Source organism: Letharia lupina (genome assembly GCF_014066315.1).
Source record: "Letharia lupina isolate WasteWater1 chromosome Unknown contig_2, whole genome shotgun sequence".
NCBI lineage: Eukaryota > Fungi > Ascomycota > Lecanoromycetes > Lecanorales > Parmeliaceae > Letharia > Letharia lupina.
Window position 1 is genome coordinate 1345257 of NW_023502971.1, and position 10626 is coordinate 1355882.

General features: G+C 48.9%; 3 protein-coding genes across 3 annotated transcripts; all 3 read left to right on the forward strand.

The window, feature by feature from the left end:
• Positions 1-1155: 1155 nt before the first annotated feature.
• On the forward strand, positions 1156-3450 carry HO133_004534 (uncharacterized protein; the record flags this gene model as incomplete). The annotated part of the gene is made up of 1 exon (XM_037295451.1): positions 1156-3450. The coding sequence occupies one exon, from the start codon at positions 1156-1158 to the stop codon at positions 3448-3450; it is 2295 nt and encodes a 764-aa protein (XP_037157452.1).
• A 2022-nt stretch (positions 3451-5472) lies between these two features.
• HO133_004535 (uncharacterized protein) lies at positions 5473-7884 on the forward strand (the record flags this gene model as incomplete). The annotated part of the gene is made up of 2 exons (XM_037295452.1): positions 5473-5505; positions 5566-7884. 2 exons carry the CDS (start codon positions 5473-5475, stop codon positions 7882-7884), a joined length of 2352 nt encoding a protein of 783 aa, XP_037157453.1.
• A 1345-nt stretch (positions 7885-9229) lies between these two features.
• HO133_004536 (uncharacterized protein) lies at positions 9230-10493 on the forward strand (the record flags this gene model as incomplete). The annotated part of the gene is made up of 4 exons (XM_037295453.1): positions 9230-9409; positions 9497-9898; positions 9986-10285; positions 10398-10493. 4 exons carry the CDS (start codon positions 9230-9232, stop codon positions 10491-10493), a joined length of 978 nt encoding a protein of 325 aa, XP_037157454.1.
• Positions 10494-10626: the final 133 nt, after the last annotated feature.

Consider the following 10626-nt stretch of genomic DNA (forward strand, 5'->3'; position numbering starts at 1 on the left):
TCTTATGCTAGTTGCCACACAGCGTCGATACCTGATAATTGTAGAGCTTCCCCCTCCCTCCCCTCCCCCAAACTTTGAGATGATTGTCACGGCATTGCAAAACATTGTGCTTTGTTTCTGTGGGTGTTTTAGAGGTTCTGTTTTTCTGAGACTCCTAGTAATGTCTTTCAGCCATCTCACGGCTGAAAGGCCAGTAATATTTAGGTACTTTAAGCGGTGAATCTCCGTTCTCGGCATGAGAGGTTTTTTCTTTGTTAGGTAGAACGAAGTTAATGCAAGACTAACGGCTTTGGTTGTCACACCATCCATTGGACAACAAGGAGCTGCTTCTTGCGCAAATTCGGCCGTTATTCGGGGACGACTTCTTCGGACTGTAATAATCATGACGATAATCATAATTATAATAAAATAATGAATAATAATTATAATTATAATGATCACTTTGTGATTATTATTGTCCGTCGTGCAAAGGCGGAAGGCGAACCCCGGTATGATAAATACTTTGGGGTAATCGACTATTTACGCAGAGCCCTCAACGGATTCCAAACATAAGCGCCCCTCTCCGCGTCGTCTTCCTTCCATAAGCAAACCTTTCACTACTTTTCAATCTACAAATGAGTGCTTCCTACACTTCTTCTCCGTTAGATTTCCAGGTTGCGTAACGACGCTGTCACGCAACCATATGACCTGAAATCGACTGGAACAACCGCCTACATCCGGACGTCACCTTCGCCACGACCCTCGTGTATTGTTCAAACACACAGCCGCCAACTTCATCCTGGGAACACCAAGCTTTGACTTCATCGGTCCCTCAGATCTTCTTCTGGCCTTATCATTCTTTTTGCTGGGCTGAGTTCGATTCCTCTGCGCGCAGCTCTCGGCAGCCCACGGAAATCTTCCTTGCGTGTGGGTTTACTCGACGACCAAACACATCATGTTCGTATTACAGTCATAACAATACGGTCCTCAGGGACACTACAGTTTATAGGGCCGTAAGGAAGCCATCGTCTGAGAACAACTCAGAGAAATTTACCCGCATTGAGGAACATCTTGCCACAAACCGATACGGACAGCGGCTCGGTCTTCAAACCAGTTGCTCTTGATCTTTAGGCGCCTGGGCCAGTCTCCGATATACTTGACGAAAGACCTGGTCAAATGGCTCATCATCAGCAAAGCAACCATGATCGGAGTCTAGCAGCTCAAGGGTTGTCCTCTAGCAATGGGCTCCATAGCTCTGCAAATCAGTCCACAAGTGGGGATGACGATCTAACATCGGATGACGATGAAGCTCCGCATTTTTCAAAAATGATCACACCGACCTTCCAAAACTCAAGTTTCGAGCATAGCTGCATGGCGTCACAGCATCTTCAGCGCAGTAGGAAAGAATCACTTCTCACTCAAGCGCTTCTTACGAGTCCTGAGCTGACATCGTTGTCCGATGCTGAAGCACCTGTACTTACTAGTGATGGTGGAATGACAAGTCCCGCCCGGACCACTACGCCCAGTCCTCCACCGCCTGTCATCAATCATGGTGGCTTTGTCTCGCTCATCTCATCACATAAAATGTCTCCGGCGAAAGAACCTACGGGAGATGGAATACAAGTTGCCCAAGCGACAGGTGCTGATCGGTCACAAGAAACCAAGGTGGAAGCAGATTTGGGTCGCAGACGATGCATTAGCTTTGCATGCGGCCGCCAGACCATTACACGGAAGCAGAATGATCAGCCACCAAACACTCAGGCGAACATCGGTGTGTCGCCGAGGCCAACTGATCCGCCAAAACGGCCCTGCGTGTTGAGATTCGCATGCCCTATGAAGCCATCGCACACTGATCTTTCCAAGTCCAAAAGTGGAGGCAGCTCAGTGGACAAACCTGTGCCTCCCGAAGCGGAATTGGGAGTGCCCATTCCAGACGTCAGCCTTAGAGAGCGTCGCAATTCAGCTTCTACAGCGAAGACCAGCTCAAATAAACATAATTGCACTGCTCCTGTGAGCGCTCAACCTCGGAGATCACAAGTATTTAATCGTATAGACTTCCAGAAATCCGAGGCTACCAGATTCCATGAGTTTGCCGGTCCTTTCAATGCTGAGGATGAATGGATAAATGAGCAGACAGCCTACCGCCAGAAAATTACCATCAACGATACTCTCCGAAAGGAAAATGCTATCAGGAAATTGGCTGAGGAGGCCGAGGAGGAAGCACTCGAAGAGGAGGCTGACGAAGAGCTTGATGACTACAACAATGGCAACGAGTTCGACGACGAATTCGACGACAACGGTAGAGACTACAGCGATGAAGCTTCAGACGGAGGCAATGAGACGGACGATGAAGAGGGCTTCGCTGACTCCGACGACGAAAGCGATGGCAATTCGGATTATCAGTTCTGGACGCCAGGTCTTACAACAGCCGCCACCTCCACAGGCTACCTTGAGCATATTCGTCCTGCGGCCCCTAGAGCGGCCTCGGAGTCCTCGATTGAATTCACAAACGATGCAAAACGTGGTTCTACTCGAGCTCGAAAGCAGCTAGGGACACATGAGTCTCCACGAATGCGCCCTGGAACCCCTGAGCTGCCGGACGATGCAGAGTTTGTCATTGGAACTCTCGATGAGGATAGGCCTCTTGAGGATGCATACATGTCGTGTTTGGAAGAACGCCGACGTTCAAGACATAAGCTTGTTCCTCAAGATATCGATCCTAGCTTCCCCACGTCAGAGCCCGAGGCTGATAATGATGACGATGATGAAGAAAATGCTACTCAGGTACATGATGAGCCGGAATGGGTAACGGGTCGGCCAGACAGTTCTGGTGAGGACCATTCGAAGTTTGAAAAGAACGGCTCACCGCCTACCAAAGCGTCTGACTCTCCAATGCCTTCGCCTAAACGCATTCACTCACCGCCACCAAAAAAAGGCACTATGCATCGTTCACCACCTCCACGTCGCCTGTTTGGCCAATCAACCCATCGTCTGCGGTCTCCGCCACCGATGCATCGAAAACTTGCGTCTCCTCCATCGTCCCGTAGAGCTTCCATCAGCGGATCGCCTTGTGAATCTCACGGAATCAATATGCCGCATCTGGCCCAGCGCCCAAACCTCACTCACACAACGTCGCTCCCAAGAACTCCCAATCCGTTCTGGGATCAGCACCGCAGGTCTCGATTCCGCGGTTTTAACAGCCCACTTGTTGGCACTTCGCCAAAGAGCACCGGCCCTTCGCCTATGGATCTTCACAGCCGTGGACCTATCGACATAGTCCAAGGTCTCGAGACCAAAAGACAAAGACGCAAGGATAAATTCTGGCGACAACATTGCCGCCATGCCGGTAAAGAAAAGGAGAGGAGATGCCAGCCAGGCAAAGGGGCGGAAAGGATGAGGGAGCTTGGACTCGAAATGGCCGATCGGTGTAAAGGTTATGGCCAAAAGGCACAGCTCGTTCTCTCCATTTGAAGCCCGGTTGAGAGACCCTCGCTAGATCTTGGTGTCTCGGATGTCTTGCACATATCTTGTATATATTTTATGTTCCTTCTCGCTTCGATGAGGAGATTCTACATATTGCTTTCATGTCAGAGGGTCCTGCACGATTCGGCTATAGTACTTGGACGGATACATGCATGATCGGGAGTCCCTTTGGGATGTTGCATAAATAGCAGTGGTAACACCCTTGTTGTAGCCTTCGTTATGACGACAAATCTTTGAAGTAGTACTACATATTGCATAAGTTCACATCGACAAGGCAAGTTTTCCGCTGTCGAAAGCTCAACCCCTAGTACTTCCTATTCATAAATAACATTTTGTCTAGGCATGAAGCCCATAAAGGGCGTAAAAATATCAAAGTCCAACGCCTCGAATTGCATGTTCTTCTGATAGCTTGCCCGTCAATTGCGATGTGGGCTCCAAATTTTGAAGTCTTTGCGTGTCAATTTGCCCCTCATTTCATGACTCTCGACCCGATCTCTCACTTATATAGGGACCACAAGGCAATCAATGCCACCAACGCCGTTTCAGCGCCTAATACATACATGATGCATTCGTCACACCTCTCTTTATACGCTCGAGACCTTGTGAGACCCTTTCTACGATCCAATTTGTAGCGACAGAGGGCGCTCATTCCCGCGCCCACACTTGCCCTCAGAAGATGCGCGTGCCACGCCAAGCGTAAAGTCATTCATGATGATGGGCAGGCTGAATGGACTAGCATCATATGCACTACGCGCCTGGCCAAGAAGCAGGTGATGCTGGACGAGGAATCTTTATTATCTGAAAGGGGAAAAATTGTTGCAACCGCAAACCATGTGACTTCCTGCTGACCGCTTCCATCGTCGGAATATGTAAGACTCAGATGATGAAAAAGGCCCAACGGCTTGCCTCGCCTCTGCCTCCGCCTCCGCCTCCGCCTCCGCCTCGACCTCGTCCGCTTTGGCTTCGGCTTTGGCTTTGGCTTTCTGCATACGATAGTGGAACTGTGCATGGTAACAACTAGCAAGGTTGTTGGAATGCTCCCTAAGCGCATAGCACGACTTTTGTATAATGTACCAAAAGTCAGATTTGAGGGAGGCAAGGAAGAAGCAGTTCAAGGACTGGAGGCCCGAACTATCACAACCATGCTATGAAGGTATGTATGTGATAAATGAGACAATGATGGTTTGGTTGGAGTTGGCAGAGGAATTTCATGCATGACCCGTCTAAAGATTACCTTAGCACCGTTATTTGCCCGAACCCCACGCCGTTGTTTTCTTGCCTCTCTCTATCTCTCTCTCTCTCTCTTTTTACCCCTCCATAGACCGACCCTTTTTCTTCTGAATCTACAATAACAACAACAACAAATAATAGTAATAGTAATAATAATAATAATAATAATAATGATGATAATAATAATAATAATAATAACAACAAGAATAACAACAAGAATAATACTATCGACATTAATAACATTCGCTTTTAATCTCCCACCTTCCAAAGCAACAATTACCCTCCCCACCCACGTCCTTCCAAGCAGCATCTCTCCCAACCCGCATTATTATTGTTCGTTGAATCGTTGCGGATCGGCAAGAGTGGATTATCGCGGAATCAAGATCAAAACGAGCCACACGCTTGCTTATCTGCCCCTCCACTTTTTCTGCAGCTCTTGCAAGCTGCATCATCTCTGCATACCTCCCCTCTCCCATTGAACTGTTGCAATTCGCCCGGACCTCTTCGTTTCGCACTAACAGTCTTCGTCGCCCCTCGTTTAATGGTCATATAAGATTGGTGTACCTTTCGAAAGCTTTTGTTCAACATTTCTAGCGGGCTTCCTACCGGTCACTAGGTGATACGTGCAGGTATCCATGTCAAGCTCGCTCCCAGCTTCAACATCGTATCATAGCTGTGACGTTCACACATCGCAAACGCTCGAGTCGTTGGCGCGGCGCAAGACGAACCATCTCATCTCCTCTCATCATACCGTCTTGTACCCCTTATGTATCGCTCAGGATGGACTCGGAGGATGGACAAGTCTTTGTCAAGGTAGGATGCTGAGACTCAGTCGCCATACCTGCATTACGAAACATGACTGACTTGGCATAGAGTTTAGCACAGTTTGTTAGGACACATGAGAAAGCCCTTGCCACCGCCTTGCAATTGCGCAGGCAAACTCCCAAAAATGGACAAACAAGCGTCGCTACGGGAGAGACCCCTCCTACACACATCAGCAGCTACCAAAACTCTGCTCCTTCGTCGTCCACATCGAATACTCTGGCAGCTGCCCTTTCCCTTGGAACCCTCAATTTCACCTCTCAAAGCCTTAAGCCGGCCAAGCTCACCTTGACCTCACACCACCTTTTCTACCTCTTATCACGCATAGAAGAGATAGGAATCCCTGTGGGGCCAATGAATGTGCGATTAGAAAACATCCATGCAGAGGCGTCGCCCGCCAATTACGTCTCTTTTCTTAGCCAGTCACAAAGGTCTCAGGGCCGCAGCGATCGCGATTCGATTCACTCCGTATCTAGCGTTCGCAGTGTCATGTCAGGCATGTCGAACCTATGGTCTGGTTTTGGCCTAGGGTCTCCAACCAGTGCTGCTAAGACAGAGAAAGCTGAGGCGCAGCTGTTGATAGACCTGAAATATCTATACTCCGCTTTCACAAAGATACCATGCCTACGACTATCACCAAACCGTAAAGCACGTCTGATTGGAGGGTATGAGGAGTTTCCTTTCGATACTGCAGTACCACTGCTAGCCTTCAAGAATGTCAGCGCACTTGAGATATGTGACGTAGACTTTCGACAATTCTACGGCTGGGATAAACTGGCAGAGCAACTGCGTTCGCTCACTGTGAAGCGATCCAATGTGGATGACCCGACAGATCTCTTTGTCAACATCGTGCTAGATGACATGGACAAGCGAAGACGGCGCTCGTCTAGAGCGCAACTACCATGGCCAGCAAGCCCTTCATTACGTTTCAGTGATATAGGACGGGCAAATTCCACTCCTAGCTCGCCCATGATTGATGACAAGCTCGGGGAGAGTCCCAAGAAGAATCTCCATCTTCACCAAGATTCCGACATTCCGGCATCTCAACGTCAGAGACCAGGGACGAAAAGCGTATCTCCAAGCAGGCCCAGCACCTCTAGACAGGTCAAAGTTAAACGTTCGGGATCTGGAAGCTCGAATTCAAGTACCCATTCCTTTGGTTCCTTCCCGATCGGTATACTCCCAGCGTCAAAATGGAGATTCCTGAGGCACTTGAGTCTTGCGGATAATTCCCTCACATCAATAACATCTTCCAGTTTTGCACCCCTTTCCAATAACTTGCTCTCATTAGATTTGTCCTCTAACTTGATCGTCGAGATTCCAGAGGCTCTAAATATTTTGACTTCTTTAAGGGCTCTGAACCTTAGCAATTGCATGATTGGATCTCTACACTCGCTGAGAAGGAACCCATTGCCGGCTATCACTGCACTAAATCTTCGCGCAAACCGACTGGTATCCATTGCAGGCGTCGAACGACTCCTATCTCTGGAGCGTCTTGACCTTCGCGATAACAGACTACAAGACCCAACGGAATTGGCCAGACTCACTGGCATCCCAGATATTCATGAGATCTGGGTTTCGCGTAATCCTTTCGTCAAGAGCCATAGCAATTATCGCGTCCAGATATTCAATCTTTTCCGGAACACCCCGGGTTATTCCGAGGACATCATGATTGATGCTTCAGCTCCTGGCTATGGTGAAAGAAGGCAATTAAGAGATCGTGTGATCGAGCCAGAAGGAACCCCAATCGTCCAGACAATTCCCCTTGAGCCAACGTCAAATCTTCTAGCGCAGACCCAGCAGACCCATAAAATTAATGACGGCGCAGACGGACCGGATTCACAGCGCCCATCACCTCAAACGACACAAAGTGAGTTTGCGGTAGGGTCAGCTCGTCGAAGAAAGGGCCCAAGGCGGCGCATCGTAGACCTTGCTCGGGAGAGCTCCTCCCTCAATCAACAAAGTCAAAGGGAAATTTCGCAAGACATCGCACGTCCAACACCCGCCAGTGTTTGCACCGACGACGTGTCGCCAAGGAGCAAGCCGACCTTACTCCCCCCACTGCAGATTCGATCTGACATACCATCGCCACAGCCGCAGCCGCTCGGAACAATAGATTCAGCCGCTTTCTCACCTCCAGATGTATCCGACAAAGGACAATCTCTTGTCTCGGAAATCCAAAATTTGAATCTCAACGTCAACGGTGAAGCATATCGACAAAAGATTGAGAGCCTCAAGAGCGAAGTTGGAAGCAATTGGTTAAGTGTGCTGAGCGAAGAGGGCTGGAATCAGCACCACATGAAACCAGAAGTCCCTGCTTTTCGAGCATCGAGCCAGGGCATTCTCAGTGGCAGTCGCACTCTAGGCTAAAGAGCCGCCTACTCTTGACATTTACCCCTATTTTCAAGGAACGCCAAGGATCATTAATGTTTTTCTGAACACGGCAATGACTCCTTGTAGGAATATCACATTGTTTGTCGGTCATAGGAGCAGCTCTTTCGTCTGCATTTGGTGTTTTCAAAGCGGGCATTTTCCGCTGACGGCTAGCATAAGCGTTCTGTGCATAGATACCTTCTTTTCTCATGTGTTTCAAAATGGTCATGGAGCGATGGTAGGCCTGATCAATGGTAGATTTGTAGCATAGAAGCGAAGGCGTTAGGCGTTGCAAGAAGAAAGCATCCTCGGCATTGTTCGATCCATGGTAGATATAAACATGACTTTGTGGTAACCAAGTATCCAGAAAAAGCGGCAGTCTTGAGTACTGGCGTTTAGTGCACTCAGAGCCAAGGTATCTGGCAATTGATGTGCAGCAACAGTTCGGACAGAGTGCTCCATGGATCATATAATTCGGAGCTCGTGCTCATATTGTCCACACACAAGAGGTTCTAGAGGTCCAGCTGTCTCACTAGACACATGCAGGAGAGCTTGAGTCGGATTTACAATTCTCTTCAGGCAAGGATTGTGCTCTAAACTTCGAATTTTTTTGACAATTATGTACGAGGTTTAGAGTAGAGAGGCGAAAGGGCTTTACTAGCCGCTACATTCCTGCGCTAAGAGCCGACAACCCAATAATCCAAAGAACCCAACATCACTTCCTTCTCTGATACGATCTTCTTGCAGCCCACAAAATTTCCCAATAAATCACATATCTGTGTATTTAAATTCGGTCAATACGTCTTCTCTACACTTAGCGACGACCACCTTTCTCATGTGCTGAAGACGCCGTATCACAATATCCAACAACAAGCCGAAAAACTTCAGCGACAGGACCTGCGAACAACTTCAACGTGATACCAACCTCACCAACTGTCCAGCTCACCATACTCTTGCTCCCGCCCTTGTGACCAGGCTTGTGGTAATCATTGGAGACCGGGGAAGATCGGACCTCTAAGACTTCTCTGTGGGGACAGGGTGTTGACGCTTTCGCTTTTGACGCGCAGTATCCCAAGGGGAGGAATCACCGCCTACACAAGAGTAGATTAAAGGTAAGTGGAAGTATATGAAGCGCTATCTGAGGCCCGCGTGGTGCATACCCTGCGAACGCGTTAATGCGAGTTTATGTTGGCAGGCTTCTATCAGGCTGGCTGACGCTGTAACAGGAAAGTAAGCTCTTCGAAATCCGGAATCAGAATTGTGAGAGGACGACTTTGAGTGGCTTTCAATACCGCCCTGAGCTCAGAAAAGCAGAAGTCGCCCCGCAAACTGGGACCACAGCATGGCGGATCAAAATGATGTGGACCTGGATTCCATCATCGATAGGCTGCTCGAAGTGAGAGGCAGTCGACCCGGGAAGCAGGTGCAGCTTCTTGAAGCAGAGATACGTCACCTGTGCCAGAAGGCCCGCGAGATCTTCATCTCCCAGCCCATACTGTTGGAACTGGAAGCCCCGATCAAGGTATGTGGACTTTTTCAACCGTGCGGCTTGCAAAAGTATTTTTGGCATTCGAGATCGTTTACTGACACTCTGCTTTGCCTGTTGCAGATCTGTGGTGATATCCATGGCCAGTATTACGACCTTCTCCGCCTCTTTGAATATGGGGGATTCCCACCCGAAGCAAATTACCTCTTCCTTGGGGACTACGTCGACCGAGGCAAACAATCTCTTGAAACCATTTGCTTGCTTCTCGCGTACAAGATCAAGTATCCAGAGAACTTCTTCATCCTGCGTGGGAACCACGAGTGTGCATCGATCAACCGCATATATGGATTCTACGATGAATGCAAGAGGAGGTATAACATCAAGCTGTGGAAGACGTTCACCGATTGCTTCAACTGCTTGCCGATTGCAGCAATTATCGATGAGAAAATATTCACGATGCATGGGGGACTGAGCCCTGATCTGAATTCCATGGAACAGATCCGTCGTGTGATGCGACCTACAGATGTGAGTGATGTTCCGGTTTTCTCAAGAGGCTCGTGGCCTTCAAAGAGCACGGGTTGTGCTCGGGTAGTGATCCGCTGACTTCCGTAGATCCCCGACTGCGGCCTGTTGTGCGACTTGCTGTGGTCAGATCCTGACAAAGATATCACTGGGTGGAGCGAAAACGACCGCGGTGTCTCATTCACCTTCGGGCCTGATGTCGTTTCTCGATTTCTACAGAAGCATGACATGGACCTTATCTGCCGCGCGCATCAGGTCGTTGAGGACGGATACGAATTTTTTTCGAAAAGGCAACTAGTCACGCTATTCAGCGCGCCCAATTACTGTGGAGAATTCGATAATGCAGGCGCTATGATGAGCGTGGACGAGAGCTTGTTGTGTTCGTTCCAGGTAAGCCACTCCACCTAATGTGCTTGCAAAGTCGCAGGTCCATTACTTTCCCCACAGCCGGCTGTCATAAATCTTTGGAAATGCAGTAATTAACGCCACATTTTATCTGCAGATCTTAAAGCCAGCGGAGAAGAAAACAAAGTACGTCTACGGTGGCATGAGCACTGGCCGGCCTGTAACTCCTCCAAGGAAGCAAAAGAAGAAGTAATGTACCAACACAAGCTCTCCGTGTGCAGCAGGTTCGGGCGAAGATAGATCCCAATCACCATTTACGTTACCATCACGATCGAAATCACAAAGCGCTAGCCATACACCCATATAACTTCCGCGATCGATATTGC